We start from the raw sequence: 18,612 nt of genomic DNA, 5'->3' as shown, positions 1-18,612 counted from the left end.
ATCTGGCAAAGGCCGGAAGCATTGAAATTATGGGCGATTTATTTAATGAAAGATTTCAGGAGCTGACACGGGGTTGGACCCACACCGGTGTTTGATGGTTGACACTGATGTGGGTGGACTTAAGCTGCTGACTGCTGGTATTTTGAGATGAAAGTGCTTTCAAAGAAATGCACATTTTTAATTCAGGAAATCGGCACTCTGTTAGAAGGTGTGTGTCTATAACCCCAGCATTTCCCCTCATTGTCTCCAAACATCGTCATTTCTTTTATTCTTACTTTATCATGAAATAAATTATCAGCCTTTATTTTTTGTACGTCTACAGCTCTGCAGTGCAAATGTCCGAATGTTGCACCACAAATGGATCCACAGGTAAATTAGCTGAGAATATGAGCACAGCAACAAACCATTAAAAGCTCAGCAGACCACGATTTACCAAACAGGCAGTTAAAGCAGACGGTAAAGCAATCACAGGCAGGCAGTAAGCAGTTTTTGAGATTTTTCTTGAGGATAGAAACAGGTTTAAGGATTGCAAAAGCAGAGAGGACTGTTCATTTCTCCAGCACAACAACAAGTGGAGGGGGGCTTTGATTCGACTTGATCCTCCAGTGATGTGTAGTGAAAGTATACGGATCGGTGGCCTGTGGGGAACACCAGGACATGTCCTGGTGGCCAGAGGGCTGTTTTGGCCTGTGATGAACTGTCAGCTTGAGCACTGATATTATAGGTAAACAGGAGTGAGTCTGCAATTATCTGCATGCTTGTCTACACCGTGGACAAGTCACCTGCTGAAAAAGGAAGGTGGAGGAGAGGGAGGCTGTTGCTGCATCTGAAAATAAGTGCCAGGTAAGGACCAGGCCAGGCAAATATATGCACAGTTATAGCCCAGGCACAATTTAGTGAATACATATCCATGTGTTCATAAAATATTTTATCATCTGTCCTTCATATTAACGAAATAATCTGAAATTTTAAGTAGAAGAAGAATGTGAAGAAAATAACTTGAGTATGTTGCAGACACACTAGCTGGACACTTCACTGAGTTGACACTTCATTGAACTGCTGTAATTCTTCATAGAATAGATTAAGCATGAAGACATTTGGTTCATGCTCATATGATGGGGAATCTCGAAGTTCATACAGTACTGTTATCAATGCACAGGCACTTTGTCGGCCACTAACAGTCACACTCCGGTGAAACCGTCAGGGCGACTTGGGGTTCAAAGTCCTGGTTAAAGATACTTCAGCATGTGGACTGCAAGAGCCAGGGAACAATCCACCCACCTTCACCCAAGGAGTTAGCCTCACTTCCTGTTCTTAGATGATAGGAGTGGTGTGGTCTTCTGCTGCTGCAGTCCATCTGCTTCAAGGTTTGAATAAAATAATAATAAAAAGCAAATCAGCAGTTTCTGAAATGCTCAGACCATCCTGTCTGGAACCAACAATAATGATGCATTCAAAGTCTCTTAAATCACCTCCTTCATTCTGATGCCGTTTGATCAGGAGGTCATGCACTGAGGTGCTGTCATGTGATTGGCTGATCTGAAATCTATTTCAACAAGTGGCTGAACATGTGTACCTAATAAAGTGGCCGGTGAGTGTATATTTAATGCAACCAATTGATTTTGTTCAAGTCAGCTCCTCAATCACGTACATTTCATGTACTGCTTCCACTCAGAATTCACCTGTACGCACCTCTGTCCTCAGGTTTGTTTTTTTATTGGCTTTTTAGTTTTTTGCTTGAAATCAGCATTATTATCCCAGACATGAGTCTAGTGTTTATTTCCCCTAAATATCTCCAATGTATTGTGAACATTTCCTTAATGCTTGAATAAAAAGAGATTCAGTTGAATATCACCTCAATACCTTGTGTGCAAGCGTAATTAATAAGCAAAAGTGTCAAGTTGAAGTTGACTTTTAAATAGTTTTTACTAGCTGTCCCAATAATCATTGTCTTGCCACGACCATGAAGTCAGAAGGAGCTTTAAAAATGGATAAGAGGGATGGGACAATGAAAATCTGACACAGCAGCAGTTGCTGCAGGTGGCTTGGCTGTACAGAGTGGCTTCAGACAGCAGTCACATCTGTCACTGCTGAGAATGTCCATCACGTGTACTGTAAAAGGTTGTGTTTAATCAATAGTGGCAGGTGAACCTCTCCATAGCAAGCTAGCTAGTTAACGCCAGCTATTAATGAAAACCAGAAACAATTAAGTTAAGATCATAAAATAGTCAAACACTACTTCATATAACAATTACAAATTTACCAAGCACGCCGTGTCCTATTAATTACTGTATGTAATCTGATGTCAGTCACAGGTAGGTGTCCAATAATCATTTGATCCAGTAATTTGGGAAGTGATGTTTGAATAATTGAAAACGAAAAAGATATTTGTATTGAAAAGAATTTTTATTGTCCTTTACACTCTTTGAGACTACATTTTTTTGGTTACAAAAAAAAAAGAAAGAAGAAAAACAAAAACTGGCAGGGTCGATTTTTCAGATTTCAACTGATTCAGATGAACCACAAGAGCCAGCCGGCCTCTCATTTCATCACTCCTTCCCATCTTATATTATTTATTAAAAACAAGCCTGTAGTCCTCTAATATACATGAGAGACTAACACATAATCCCGCATACATATATCACGATTAGAGATGAAATACTTCAGAAGTGCTGGTGAATTCTCAGATTTTAAGGATTTCATCATAAAAAGATGCCCCCACAAACTGCATCTAAAAGATGGATGTATCCACCATGACATCATGTCACGAAGCCTCAAGCTGGTTTTCACCATCTTGGTGTTGAAACAAGTGGGGGAGCTTCTGCCCAGGATTTCAGACAGTACATATACTCTATTAATCCTCATCTGCCTTTATTACAGAGCATAATTTACAACATTTTATGAAATATGACCTAAAACCAGCGTTTGAGTCCAGACTCTCCTCCTGCTGGTCATTAAAAAGACTGCAGACTTCTATTTTCTTACCTTGAAGCCATTTTTTTTTGTTGTCCTCTGCTGTGCAGTGCAACTCGAGCACTTGGAGCATTACCGCTGACGCACCACATTAACACAACATTAGACTTGAATCTAAAGGCAGGCTCATCATGTACAGTATAACGCACAGTAAAGTTACACAACCCTCTTTAAACCAAAACCTAATCAACTCATTTTCGCTCATATTTTCTCCTCACAGGTGTTTCAGGACTTTTTTTTCACCTGCGTGCCTTCTCATGTGGGTGGTTAGGCTCCCCGCCTGACTGAAACTTTCCCCACATTTCTCACAAACGTACGGCTTCTCGCCTGTGTGGACTCTCATGTGGACCTTCAAGGAAGTGGTGTAAGCGAAGTCCTTCTGGCATATTTGGCATGAGTACGGCTTCTCGCCCGTGTGAATCCTCGTGTGACTCGTCAACCTGGAAAGGCGAATGAACCTCTTCCCGCAGGTGTTGCAGACGTGAGGCTTCTCGTCCGTGTGTGTCCTTGTGTGCCTTTTAAGCTTTGAGGCGTTGACAAATCTATTCCCGCAGGTGGTGCAGAGGTAAGGCCTCTCACCTGTGTGGGTTCTCATGTGGCAGAGAAAGCTGTTGCTGTGGGCAAAACGTTTGCCGCAGGTTTTGCAAGAATGCCGCTTCTCGCCGGTGTGTATGGCCGTGTGCCTCCTGAACGCCGACGGGTCGTTAAACCTTTTTCCGCAGGTGATGCAGAGGTACGGCTTTTCCCCCGTGTGCGTTCTCATGTGCAGCCGCAGCTTATCGTTTCTTCTGAACGTTTTGCCGCACTTCTCACAGAAGCACGGCCTCTCATCTGTGTGGACTTTCATGTGGAGCTTGAAGGAAGCGCTGTAGTTGAAAACCTTCCCACATGTCATGCAGGAATACGGCTCATCGTCTGCGTGGATTCGTAGGTGATTTTTAAGCGTTGATTCATGTTCAAATGTCTCCGCGCAGGAGCTGCAGGAGTAAAGCGTCCCATCTATATTATTATTCGTAGTACCACAAAGTTCTTTTATTTGTAAACTATTCCTGCAGACTTGTGTGTTTTCATCTGTGTTGTTACAGACTTTCTTTGGTTTCGGCTCCGTTTTTAAGGGCATTCCTGAGTTTTCACATTTGACTCCTTCCTGTTCTCGACTCTCAGGTACAAAACAGGACAGAAGCTCGGCACTGCCCTCAAAAACAGGAGTCACCATGAAGGCATCACTTTCCTGCTTTAGCACAAGCTGCTCTCCTTCCTCACTAATGCACAGCTCCTCCTGCTCCTCTTTAATCAGTGAAGGTTTCTGATCCTCTGGATCCAGACTGGCGTTCTTCTCCTGGATAGAGATTTCCTCTTCCTTCTTTGTACAGATGCAGCGTTGGTCTACAGGGACAAAGGGACACGAGGCAAAACGTGAGCAGATCGTTAGTTGGGATGTGACGGTGTGGAGAGACATTTGCCCTCCCCTCCCCGAACAAACACAAAAAAAATGCAGGTATAGAGAAGAACCCAGGTGTCCCAGTTTTCCACTGGGACTTGAACTCAGCTTGCACCAGTGGATCCTTGCGCATCCACTGGTGCACCTGTACTTAAGGTTTTGCAAGTGAGCGAGGGGGATGTTACATGTAGTTTTACACTCTCTGTAGGAAGGTTTGGAAAGACAAAATGATCCGATTTGTCACGATGAACTTAAAAGGTTAGTGCATCAGTTACTGTTATTTATATAATATTGTTATTCATTGTAAAATAGTTTTAGGCGTTGTCAAAATGCTTCATGTGTGTGGATTAGAGTGTGCATTTGCAAATCTTACTGTGTGCTTGTGGATCACACTATACCCATCTACAAACCCTTGTGAGGCAGTGGAAGAGATCCTAGTTCCTTCCAACAAACATGCCAACACGGGAGGTAGTGAGGAGAGGATAAAAGAAAAGAAACAACGGGCAATATAATAAGATATAAAATAATTTTATATTTAGGGCCACCATAAATAAATGGTGCAGTGTGAGGGGTATAGACACAGTGAGGGTGTTCAAAGAGTCCTCCTCCTCCTGTGCATCCTTGCTTGCTGCTCCTCCAGCAGTCTCTTTTCTCCTCTGTCCTCCTGATACATTTCAGGATTTGAGGCATCCTTCAACATTACTTCTTGCCATTAACTTCCGGGTCACAGCCAGCGGGACGGAGGAGATGAGGAAGCACATATTAGAGAAAAGCCTCAGGTGAAGTAAAGATAATGCGTTACTCAAGGCTAACAACAAGGGAGCTGTCAAATAGTTCGTTTTGCTTAGCTTGCTTGGCTAATAATGAGAGCTGTTTGCATTCTCTAAATATTAAGGAAAGGCGCTTCACTGCTTCTTTTATTGCCTCCTTTAGCAGAGGAGACACTGGACACCACTGAAAGAATAACACCCGCTTCTTCTCGAGGTTTCGCCTTCACATAAATTTATATAACCTCTAAATCCACATAATGAGCTGTATTAAAATAATCAAAGTGTATGGAAGCTATAGTTTTATAGGTTTGCATTAGCAATATCTGCTACTGCACTGCAGCATTTAGAGTTATGCTGGCAATACAATATAGAAGCTGTATTGCCAGCATATATGGAACGCCAGGACTGCCATAATGAATTAATTAAATACACCATTAAATAATTAATTAAATGTGGCAATAATTAATTAAAATTGGAATTAATTAATTAAATAAATAGTTATGACACATGTAATTAATTAATTATTGACACATTTAATTAATTATTTATGTATTTCACATTTTAATTAATTATTGACACATTTAATTAATTATTTAATGATATATTTATTTATTTCATTTTGGCAGTCCTGACGCCTGGCTCTCGTCATGAAATAATTTTATCTGTCAGCCTCACCCATCAAACTCAGGAGGCGGGGTTAACGCTGCCCATGCAGCTTCTCTAACATTTGATTGGTTGCCGTGCAAAGTAAGTCAAAACAGGTCGATCCTAGATAATCGATTGCTTGTGTAGACTTGGGGCAGCCAGGTATCCCAGAATGCAGATCAAATCACAGGCAGCAATGGTGGTGGTGTAGTTTTAAAATACCCCGTTTTTCTGTCACCAGCTACACTTTTAACAGTGTTTTAGCCGCGAATGTCGCGCCGTATGTCTGGTCAGGTTGTCAACATAGAACATGTTTGCAAAAGTGCTCAGATGTTTTCAGAGATTTCACTAGCTCTGCTAACAATTAGCATGCAGAGTGCACCCAGGGGGTACGTTAACCGGTTTGTTTACATATTCCACTCTCCGTGTTCCACATGTTGCATTCGCAGATTCTCATTTTCACCGAACAATCGTCTCTTTCCGCCTGGTCTTGTGTCTCTGTGCTTCTGTAACATAAAGAACGAGCTGACATTTTTCTCACGAAACCAGCGATCAGCTCAGCAGACCCTCAGTTTACCTGCATGCATCCTCCTCCTCATCTGTCAGCTGTTTAACACCTGCTGCTAATTCAAGAAACACGCCTACGTTACCTGGTGATAGTCACAATTTAACTGGGCAGCCGGTGCTCGATATAAAGCAATGTCAGCGCATTTTTCTGCACAAGATAAGTAAATATAGTGTTTTCCCCGAGCGCAGAGCTGCTGGAGCTTGTTTCCTTACAGAGCACTTTATAGGCGAACAGCTTTATCAGCGGCTGATGTCCAATCACCAGCACACAGCTTTGAAACCTCAGCTGAGTTTTAGCTCTCAGTGGTTAAACGCTGGACTTCATTCACTCAGGTTCTGTCTGTCGGGTCACGTTTACTTCGCTGTTTTATTTACAACTGAGCAAATCGGTTTGGCTGAGGTTAAAGTTACGTTTCATAACTGCATAGTTTCACAGACGTTTAATGGTTCACTGGCACATGTGTTAGACTGAACTATCATCTAAATATCATCTGTTTTTTAATAGTTATTCAACTGTATTCTAAGCACCAGCTGTCTGTTAGAATGTGATTTTTTTTCTCTCTCTGTTGGCAGAGGTATAAAAATGCGCAGGAAAATCTGACGTGCATGGCGAACTTCACCGACGATATTTAGGGAGGAATAAACACACATCAAACATAAATGAACCATTTGCCTGTCTCCATAATTGAGAGCATTTTCTCTTCTTATGTCAACACTCTCTCTCTCTCTTTTTTTTTTTTTTTTTTTTTTTTTGCTTTTTCGGTCATGTTATGTTTACCTGTCAAAGGCTTGTTACAAACTATGAAACACATCGTGCAGACTTCTGGATGTTAGAAGAAAACTAATACTGCTCATGAATGAGACTAAAGGCAGGAAGGTGTCCTTTAAAACTAAACATGTTAATAGGACCTCCCTATTTATATCATAGTTTATGATATAGCACGTGTATTTCAGTAATAGCTGAGGCCACTATACGTGCTGGCCTCATATCAAATGTGAAGGCAGACTGAGTCTATGTTTGACGTTTTTTATATCTAATCTTCCTTTTCAAACATTTAAACAGCAGCGAGTCTGCAGCTGAGGGAATACAAATTCAAATTGTCGGAACAGGTTTGCTCGTTTCTTGGATTCATTTGGTGATTTATTAAATGTATAACTGTTATTCTAATCTGCTGCTGAGTCTCTTACACTTTTCTTTATGCTGTATATTTTCACGTCTCTGGAATAGCTGGAAGTTAGATAGTCAGGTGGGAAACTTTGTGTTAACTCATGGAGCTGAGGATATCGTGGATATGCTGACCTCGCTGCGTGGTGTACAGAGCGAGGTCAGCATGATTAATATTCACAATAAAAATATTAGCCGAACATCATGAAGTCTGTATGTGTTTCATAGTGTCGAACAACCTTTGTACAGTTAAAGCCAGCAGTTACTACATGACGGAAACACCAACGTTATCTCTTTTATGTGTTTATACACAGGTCACGCTGATTACTGAACAAAAACCCAAAGATCAGATGTTAAACAGATTTATTTGCTCTCTCTCCTCCTTAAACATGTTTTTAATGTTAGTTATAATTCAGAATTGGCGACTGAAACACGTAGGACACATAAGAACATCAGGAAATAAAACACCGATAAATATAACCTCAGTAAAAGAAGTCAGCGGGGGTTACTACAGCTGTGTACCGGGGCCTGCGCTTTGTCGGTGGGATTGCTTGCGAGGCGAGCGGGTCTATCCCACGCTTTGCCGTGAGACTGGGACGACATCTCCGAAATCATCGAAACACTTTTGCAAAGAGGCTGTATCTTGACAAACCGACCAGACACATGAAGATTAAACCACTACATTCTCGGCTAAAAAAATATTAAAACGGTATTTGGTAACACACAAACAGGGTTTTTCAAAGCTCAGTTCTGTTAGCTTCCACATGCCGGTTGTTGTGTGCTAGAAACAATGGCCACCAGGCCAAAGCAATGGTTTTGACTCGATCAGCGTTAACCCCGCCCCCTGAGTTTGATGGGTGAGGCTGACAGATAAAATTATTTCATGATGAGAGCCAGGCGCCAGGACTGCCAAAATGAAAGAAATAAATATATCATTAAATAATTAATTAAATGTGTCAATAATTAATTAAATGTGTCAATAATTAATTAAAATGTGAAATACATAAATAATTAATTAAATGTGTCAATAATTAATTAATTAAATGTGTCAATAATTAATTAAAATGTGAAATACATAAATAATTAATTAAATGTGTCAATAATTAATTAATTACACGTGTCATAACTATTTATTTAATTAATTAATTCCAATTTTAATTAATTATTGCCACATTTAATTAATTATTTAATGGTGTATTTAATTAATTCATTATGGCAGTCCTGGCGTTCCATAAGCATATGCCACCACAGACACCCTGAATTGGCTAAGTGATGGATGAAGGGAATATTTCAGTCACAGAACAACTTTGAAAATGTGGAAAGGAAAGAAAAATATATTTACTGCCTTTTATGAGCCACATGTGCCATGTTCTTTAACATTCACGTGTTTATATGTTTTTGTCATATTGTGTTTCTGTTTGAAAATGTGCTCATTTTGTCCATGTTGCGGACATTGTAGTTTCAACACTGAAGAACACTGTTGACGAGTCTAGTGTAAGTGCGATCTGATCCTCTGAGCGCTGCACTTCTCCTTTCTTAAGACTTTTTCTATTCTTCCTAACACATTTCCATTAAGCAAGTGACTTTCCAGGAATTAGCCAAAAAATTGTAGACTTCTCAACCACACATGGTGTTCTTCCTGGTTAAAAAAACAGGGTTAGGGTCCACGCCCCTTCATGCGTAAGTAGATAACATAACATGCATCAGTTACAGTTAGTGACAGCTGTCACTGTGCAAGCACGTATGCTATTACAAGCAAAACACTTCTTAGTAATACACTAAGCATAACTATGATATGACCGTTGTAGAGAATGCAATGCGAGTAAGCCTATATTATTCATAACGGGCTTGACAAGATTAGTTCTCACAGTTTCTGTTTGACGGAAGGCCAAAGCCTCACGCTAGGCAACGTAATCATCGAATAAAGCTAAAAACAGTTAGACAAGTTCCCTTTTTCATCAACATTTTACCATATACAGTGGGGCAAAAAAGTATTTAGTCAGCCACCGATTGTGCAAGTTCCCCCACTTAAAATGATGACAGAGCTCAGTAATTTGCACCAGAGGTACACTTCAACTGTGAGAGACAGAATGTGAAAAAAAAAAAAATATCCATGAATCCACATGGTAGGATTTGTAAAGAATTTATTCGTAAATCAGGGTGGAAAATAAGTATTTGGTCAATAACAAAAATACGACTCAATACTTTGTAATATAACCTTTGTTGGCAATAACAGAGGTCAAACGTTTACTATAGGTCTTTACCAGGTTTGCACACACAGTAGCTGGTATTTTGGCCCATTCCTCCATGCAGATCTTCTCGAGAGCAGTGATGTTTTGGGGCTGTCGCCGAGCAACACGGACTTTCAACTCCCGCCACAGATTTTCTATGGGGTTGAGGTCTGGAGACTGGCTAGGCCACTCCAGGACTTTCAAATGCTTCTTACGGAGCCACTCCTTTGTTGCCCGGGCGGTGTGTTGTGGATCATTGTCATGTTGGAAGACCCAGCCTCGTTTCATCTTCAAAGTTCTCACTGATGGAAGGAGGTTTTGGCTCAAAATCTCACGATACATGGCCCCATTCATTCTGTCCTTAACACGGATCAGTCGTCCTGTCCCCTTGGCAGAAAAACAACCCCATAGCATGATGTTTCCACCCCCATGCTTCACAGTAGGTATGGTGTTCTTGGGATGCAACTCAGTATTCTTCTTCCTCTAAACACGACGAGTTGAGTTTATACCAAAAAGTTCTACTTTGGTTTCATCCGACCACATGACATTCTCCCAATCCTCTGCTGTATCATCCATGTGCTCTCTGGCAAACTTCAGACGGGCCTGGACATGCACTGGCTTCAGCAGCGGAACACGTCTGGCACTGCGGGATTTGATTCCCTGCCGTTGTAGTGTGTTACTGATGGTGACCTTTGTTACTTTGGTCCCAGCTCTCTGCAGGTCATTCACCAGGTCCCCCTGTGTGGTTCTGGGATCTTTGCTCACCGTTCTCATGATCATTTTGACCCCACGGGATGAGATCTTGCGTGGAGCCCTAGATCGAGGGAGATTATCAGTGGTCTTGTATGTCTTCCATTTTCTGATGATTGCTCCCACAGTTGATTTTTTCACACCAAGCTGCTTGCCTATTGTAGATTCACTCTTCCCAGTCTGGTGCAGGTCTACAATACTTTTCCTGGTGTCCTTCGAAAGCTCTTTGGTCTTGGCCATGGCGGAGTTTGGAGTCTGACTGTTTGAGGCTGTGGACAGGTGTCTTTTATACAGATGATGAGTTCAAACAGGTGCCATTCATACAGGTAATGAGTGGGGGACAGAAAAGCTTCTTACAGAAGACGTTACAGGTCTGTGAGAGCCAGAGATTTTCCTTGTTTGAGGTGACCAAATACTTATTTTCCACCCTGATTTATGAATAAATTCTTTACAAATCCTACCATGTGGATTCATGGATTTTTTTTTCACATTCTGTCTGTCACAGTTGAAGTGTACCTCTGGTGCAAATTACTGACCTCTGTCATCATTTTAAGTGGGGGAACTTGCACAATCGGTGGCTGACTAAATACTTTTTTGCCCCACTGTATGGTAGTTTGTTTCGACCCTCACATCTTCCAGGTGTTTCCTGTTGACTTACAATTTTCTTAACTCCTCTTTCGTCACTTGTTGCAGGGCAGGGCACAAATGCAATTTCAAGCTAAACGGAAGTCTGGAAGCATAAGGGCCATTCAATTTTGCCCATCTCCAATTTTTAAAATCTGATGGTCCACAATTTCCCCCTCACACACTGAAATCTGAGAAAATGTTTGAACATGTATATGTATAATAATAATATGTAAATAATTTCCCCCAGGGATCAATAAAGTATTCTGATTCTGATGTCAACAACTTTTCAAAATAAAAGCCTGAAGTTCTCTCTCACCATAAAACTGTCCCAATTTTAAACCATAAAATTTTCAGGTAAATGAGAGGGGGTTGAACAGAACATTATACTATAATATATTAATATTATGCTTTAAAGTTGCACTAATTCTAATGGGTCAGATGTTGAACTGTCTGACAATAGGATAACATAAAGTGCCATTAAGGACAGACTCTATAGCAATGTGTCTAATATTTAATTTATTATTTTCTAACAGAGCCTAAGAGTGGGTTAATGTTTTGGCTGTGTGTCTCCAAAAGTTGATTCTGTTCATCTGGACGTAGCTACGTCCAGATGAACAGAATCAACTTTTGGAGATTTACTTACCTGGATGATTGAGAATGCACCAAGACGTTTTGGCTGTGTGGTTTTATTTCATAAAAGTTATATTTCTCTTTAAAAAATATTTTATTGACTCCTAGTAGAATAATGAGCCCCTGTAAAAGCTCACTTTTTCCTAACTCCAGCACTCACACCAAACTCCATTCAAAAAACACGTGTTTTTAATGTTCTGCAGTCAGCCCTCTCTGTGTCCACATGCCGACATAAACGAAACGTTTCTTGTCTTAAACCAGGTGACATGTTGCTGAAACACACCTGCTGCCGTGCTGTATGTTACACACCTATTCTGTGCAGCTTTATTTCGGGGTTCCGGATGGTTTCCAGCAGTCTGCGCTGATGCTCCACTTCTGTCTCGCACTGCTCCATTTTACTTTCAAACTCTGTGAAGATTCCCTCAAATGCTCCATCCAGCCTCACACCAATGACGCTCCTCCACCCACCAACTGAAGACATTGCTGCTGCAACAATTTGCCACACTCATCGGCTACACAGCCATCCGCAACAAGGTTAATAACAGGCTAACGCTACTGTCACTACCCGATCCGTACCGGAAACCCTATCAGTACCCCGCATGCGCAAATTTTACGTCACTTCCTCTCTTTGCCAACATTGCGACATATTTGAATGATACGGTTAGCGCCCAGTTAGCTCCTAGCATTTCTCAGCAGCTCTGCCTCCTTTTCGACTACCGGGACATTTAAACAATGGATAATCCGTATACAAAGAAATTCATGCTTTTCTCCTCAACAGAGAGCATTCCCCGATTGAACAACAGCGCCGTAAAATAAGAAGAATGGCGCCTAATTACAGAGTTAATAATACAGACTTTGTAATATCTCACGTGTAGATTAATCAGCCAGATGAAGTGTTTACTGACAATTGACAGTGATAGTGGAAATCATCATCACTATTCCAATCAATCCTCTCCACACAGAAGCATAAACACACTCGACTATCACTAAAGCAATTTAACACACGTTTGTAATGGGGCTGATTCAGTTTACAGTAGGGTTCATTCGCTCGGTCAGGGTTAGGGTTAGGGATTTTCTATCAGATCTAGTTGAATAATCATATGATTCAGATCCAGAGCTTGTTTTTTATCCATAAATGTAACAGATGAGAGGAAGAGGCAGAGTTCTTTGTGAAAAGTAAAAAAGGACGGCTTTGTTTTCAGAAAACGACATTTGTGAATGAAGAATTTGCCCATAATAATTATTACATTTAGAACATTTTCAAGCTTATTTTCTTTTCTTAGAGAACCAAAGTTAATATCATTTTTAGAAAATTCAAGTAAGTTTGGAATCTTTGGAAAGAGCCAGTAGTGCACATCGTTCAACAGGGCTTTACAGAATATACAATTATAAAATAAATGTTCTGTTGATTCAATATCCCCATCACAAAAAGAGCAAGAATTATTATCAATAACAAAGCTATTATCAATCCCTTAGCTTTGGGAGGAATGGGAAGTTTAAGGTAATTTTTTCTGATCTCTTTCTTTTGATCACAAGAGAACAGATGTGAAATGGAATTTGGATTGGATCTATAAGGGAAAAAACATTAATAAATAATTCCCTAATTTGGGAGTTTTTTAGACTGTTAGCTGTAATGTTATGCCCATTTACCAAGAGTTCAGGGAGGTCAGGGGATCTATAGTCAGGGTCTTGAAAAAGATTATATGCTGTACATAGAATGTTTTGAGGGATAGCCTTAGTAATTTTTTGAAATTCTTTGTTATTTATTTGCAGATTATAATTCGTGGTGAAATCTTCTAATAAAAATTTACCTCTATCATTTAACAAATGCATCACTGACCAGATGCCCTTATCGTACCATTTCTTTGATAAAGATTGATTTGTTTCCAACGTTTATGTAACGACAGTTCCATAGGGGAGTGTTGTGTGGGCTATACTTATGTTTGTATATTAATTTCCAGTATAATAAAACTTGCTGGTGAAAGGAAGAAAGCTTTATGGGGAGTTTTGTTTTATGTCAAAATCACATCTAAGTAAAAGATTAATTCCGCCTAGATCTGAGAATATTTTGCTTGGAATGTGAAAAACAAAGGCTATTTTGACTTCTTAGCCAATTTATTTTTAGGGTGCCATTTAAGCTGTCAAATTCAATAGCTTGCAAACGTCCATCTTCAAAATGTTTGACTAAATTACCTTGCCTAATATAGTGGGTTTTGCGTTTCCATATAAAATCAAAGTTTAGCTGGTTATTAGATTTGATTGCTGGTTTAGGCACTCCTACCGCATATGCAGGATATACTAGCCTTTCCATTTTGGTGAGAAAAATTCTACCCAAAATCAATAAGTCTCTGAGCCCAGTTATTTAAATAAGTTCTACAAATTTGGATTTTCTCCCAAATATTAAGGTAATCTAAATCAGTCTTATTCTTGGTTATATACACACCCAAATATTTGACAGTGGATTTAACAGGAATATTAAAAGTGTTAGAAATAGTACAATCATTTAAGGGTAAGATCTCACATTCGTTTAAATTTAGATTTAACCCTGAAGCTTTTGAGAAAGTTTCAATAATCTGCAGAATTTTGGGGATTTCATTCAGGTTATTTAGGAAAATAGTTGTATCATCGGCTAACTGGCTGAAGGGACACAGCTAGTCACACGCCCAGCGGTTTCAATTTATTTCCGCCGGATGTCGGTGGATGTCCGGAAGTATGTAGGTGGAGTTTAATTTTTTCTGTTATTATTTCCATTTATTTAGCATAAAAAAATACAGGCAATTGAATGCAATTAATAACATAACAGTTAAAAAAATAGAATTTCAAACACATTAAATTAATTTAATAAGAAGGTTTAAGGCTTTGTAAATAAAGTTCAATTTGATTTTTGGTATAAGCGCTGGTGTATGAGTGAGATACTATAGGTACAAAAACGTTAATGTGTATAGTATAAAGTGCATTATAAGAGTTTCAAACTTTCTCCAGGTAGTAAATAATATTCATTTTCTGTATTTCAATCTTCTTCTTCTTTTGTCACTTATCCAGGTCAAGATTATGGAGGCAGCTGTCTAACTAGAGCAGACTTCCTGGTCAGCTCCTCTGATGGGGATACCAAGGATTTACCAAGCCAGCTGAGAGGCATAAACAGTCCAGTGTGTGACTGGGTCAGTTGGGCCTACCCAAAACACCTTACTTAGCAGACATCCATAAGGTCCTAGTCAGTACCCAAGCCACCTCAGCTGGCTCTTTTCAGTGAGTCACCTTTCTCCTCTGAGCCTCTCCTGAATGACATGATCTCGAATGATCCCAGGGGCTGTTTTCCCTGGTCTCCAGAGGCAAATTAGTCCCAGGTGTGTGGTCAGGCTACAAGTGATTCAAAGCAAGGAATGAAGTCACCTCACTTGGTGCAGGATTATCTGGTCCTTAGCCATGGAGCTTGGTTTGGCCTGGCCCCTCCTATGATACCACATAAGCTGGCTATAGAGACACTGAAGGTTACACATGTGACGCTTTCTATAGAAATCCAAAACAGCCAAAAAAATATCTTAGAAGCAAGTCTTGAAAATCTTATGGGAAATTATTTAGAAGCTTTATCTAATTTGAATTTGATTTTTAATAAAATCATCAGCCAAGTTTGATGGAAATGACTACTGTCAGTTTGAATTTTGTATTTTTATCGTGTCCTCTTCTCTGTTTTCATTACACATAACTTTGTTTCACCATCACTAAAACTTTTATAAGGCAGGTATGATAGTAGTGTGTGAATCAGTGCTGCTACCATTAAATTTCTCCTGCTGATATACAAACATAAAATTGTCAGGAAACCTCTGTACCTCCTGCAGGATCTGTTCGCCATCACAACCGGACATAAAACCCAGTGTAAAGCCTCCATCCAGCCCTGCCATGTTTTCTCTCTTTGAATTGCTCCCCATTGGAGGCGTTTTATGCCTCCGGCGAAGAAAGAATATTTACAACAAGCTGGAATTTTAAACATGAAGCTGGGTTTGTTTTCTCTGTTTTTTCTCACTTTCCAGAGAAGGTCGTAGTGGCTGCTTTATGGCCAACATATTAGAGCTGGGTGACAGCCGGCCTGCAGTATCACCACTCAAGGACTAGATGTGATTCTTGGCCATTGCAGTTCTCTGACTCTGAGAGAGAACGAGGCTTTGTTATGAGTACCCAGCTCCCTAATCTCTTCTCCCAGCGCCCTTCTGTCCTTGGTGAAGCCTGACCTGAACACTGCGTGCCGGTGTGAATGCAGAACGTTTTGTCTGGCTTTTGCCCAAGGCTGCCGCAGGTTTTGGTGAGTAACGAGTCACGCTCTCAACAGCGTTTCCTGTGGAAATAAATAGCCGCACGTATGATATTAGAGTATATGTGGATAGTGCTTTCATCTGTGACCTGTCCTTTGAGCTACGCAGGATAAACACAGCGAAGCCATAAATCAAAAGGAAGGTGTTCCAAGGCACTCGTCGAGCAGAAAATAAAGAGCAAAACAGAGGGGTGTTGCTTTTGCTGCTTCTTTATTTATTTATTTTCAAATAGAAAATATGAAAATGAACTCTCTGGCCCCTGGGCCTAAATCAGCATGACACAACAACAGTGTAGAAAGAAGAAAAAATGGAAATTAAAATGAAAACGCACAGCAAGCTTTCTCGTAAGTTTATACTATTGGTTCTTACAACACAAGAACAAGCTGTAGAGGAATCCAGTGGCTTTCATGTCGGCCACATACAAACACAAAGTCGGGATGCTGTGTGACATGTAAATAAAACACACAATGCAGTGATGTGCAAATCTCATATGTTTAATTCACAATAGAAAACAGAAAACACATCAAAAGTTTCAACTGAGTAAAAGAAATATTATTTTAAGAATATTTTAAGAAAAATATCAGCTCGATCTGAATTCCATTTAAGGTCTCAGAAAATTTGGAACCCGGGCAACAGAAGGCTGGAAAAGTAGTTTAACGTGGCAAATGGTCAGTAATGTGACTGGGAGGATTTTAGAGAGACAGAGTTTCTCAGATGATGGACAGAGGTTGAATATCTCATCATCTGCCCCACAAAATATGATCAAAAGACTGAAAATCTGGAGAAATCTCTGTGCGCAAGGGACAAAGCCATCAGTCAGTTCTGGATGCCTGTGATCTTTGGGCCCTCAGGCAGCACCACATTAAAAACAGACCTGGCTCTGTGATGGAAAGCACTGCATGGGCTCAGGAACACCTCCAGAAATCCCTGTTTGTGAGCACAAAAGCTCTATCATACAAAGAGGAAGCCATATATGAACATGATCCAGTCATGCTGCTGTCTTCTTTGGGCTAAAGCTCATTTAAAATGGACTGAAAGTGGAAAGCTCTTCTGAGGTCAGAGAATTTTCAGTTTGAAACATTTGTGCTCTATTCCCAAAGAGAAGGACCACCCGGCTTGTTTTTTAAGTCCTGCCTCTCTGATGGTATTGGGGCTGCAGTGCCCATGGAATTGGTAGCTTGCACATCTGGAAAGACTCCACTAAAGCTTTACAAAGATTTTAAAACTTATGAATATCAATTTTTATCAACACAATTTTTTTAACATGAGAGAATATGAAAATTTTTTTTCCCTAAAAATATGTTTTATAGTTCTTGTATTGTTGAATTGTCTTTGTTTATTACAGCTGAAATAAAAACTCTTAATATGATATTTACAATTTTTTTCATTGTGCCATAATGTCCTAAAATTTCAAACTAACACAGTTGCACTAGAGGAGGTACAAGCCTATTTACTCTTAAACTGGTTTAAACTGGTTGATGACAATGATTTGCGTGCAGTTATGAAAAAATTCTGACAAGTTCAGCTATTTATGGTGAAAAATATTGTCAGTATTAATTTTACGTGAAATAAATAATGCGATATGTAACCAGATATGACACGTCACTTAAGTAACAATGAAAAAGGTTTCTTAAGCCGTTTGTATGTTATTTATATTTTTCTTAATTCTTGAAAATGACAGGACACATTTACAGTGGACAACATTCATTAGTGAGAGCTTATGCTTTTTCAAATGTCAGTTGTCATGCTACTTAAATGAATGTATTTTCTCTTCTAATAAACAATAACAATCACCTTGCTCATAAAACTTAAAAATAAATCCTCCTCCCTCGTGTCCCTGCTACGATGACCCATAGTGATGAACCACATAGAAAAAGAAGTAAAAGTTGATGCTGTACTGTGTACAAGTGGTAGAGCTTGTAAGAAACACTTATAAAGTTCCACCTGTCCTCACTAAGGTGTTTACTGTCTGTTTATAGCCACAGACAAGAAAGTAATACCTCAGGACCTGCAGTTATACCTCCTATAGACTCACTGATGTAGTAAATCACTCTGCAAAGCACCACGTGTATGGCAGGAGACCATATTCAACCCTGTAATTAATGTTCCAAATGGATAGTTTTTATTAAAGCATGAGAATCACTCAAATTTTTAGCCTCTGTAAACCAGCTGTGAGATCAATAATAATAATGAATCCTGCGTCTCATCCTACCTGCATATTTCCTGCTCTAAATGCCCAGCATCTGTTGCCATTTCCAGGAGGAAATAGCTTTTTTATATCTGAACTAAATGAACAGCCTTATAATGGGCAATGGAGAGCACGGACATGATGAAACATACAGCTGGGGTCTTTCTGCTGATGTTCAGTTTATTAAACTAAGGCAAGGACGCCTCCTGTTGGTCATGTAGGATCTGTAAAACAGGCAACAGGAGAGAAAAAACATGAGTCACCTGCCATTAACAATAAAGTGACAGTAAAGGTTTACAGAGAACATTTAACAGA

At 39.8% G+C, this 18,612-nt stretch overlaps 1 protein-coding gene across 1 annotated transcript; it reads right to left on the bottom strand.

The window, feature by feature from the left end:
• Positions 1-3,103: 3,103 nt before the first annotated feature.
• Positions 3,104-12,354, bottom strand: LOC146614986 (uncharacterized). Its single transcript, XM_085376417.1, has 2 exons — positions 12,109-12,354; positions 3,104-4,359 (listed from the first exon to the last, which is right to left on the bottom strand). The coding sequence occupies exons 1-2, from the start codon at positions 12,278-12,280 to the stop codon at positions 3,188-3,190; spliced, it is 1,344 nt and encodes a 447-aa protein (XP_085232543.1). The 5' UTR covers positions 12,281-12,354; the 3' UTR covers positions 3,104-3,187.
• Between the last annotated feature and the right edge of the window lie 6,258 nt (positions 12,355-18,612).

This window comes from Diplotaxodon limnothrissa, linkage group LG17, assembly GCF_057381915.1.
Source record: "Diplotaxodon limnothrissa isolate DT_005_m linkage group LG17, D_limnothrissa_male_GT1.1, whole genome shotgun sequence".
In the NCBI taxonomy this organism is placed as follows: domain Eukaryota; kingdom Metazoa; phylum Chordata; class Actinopteri; order Cichliformes; family Cichlidae; genus Diplotaxodon; species Diplotaxodon limnothrissa.
This window is presented reverse-complemented; position numbering and strand designations above follow the sequence as displayed.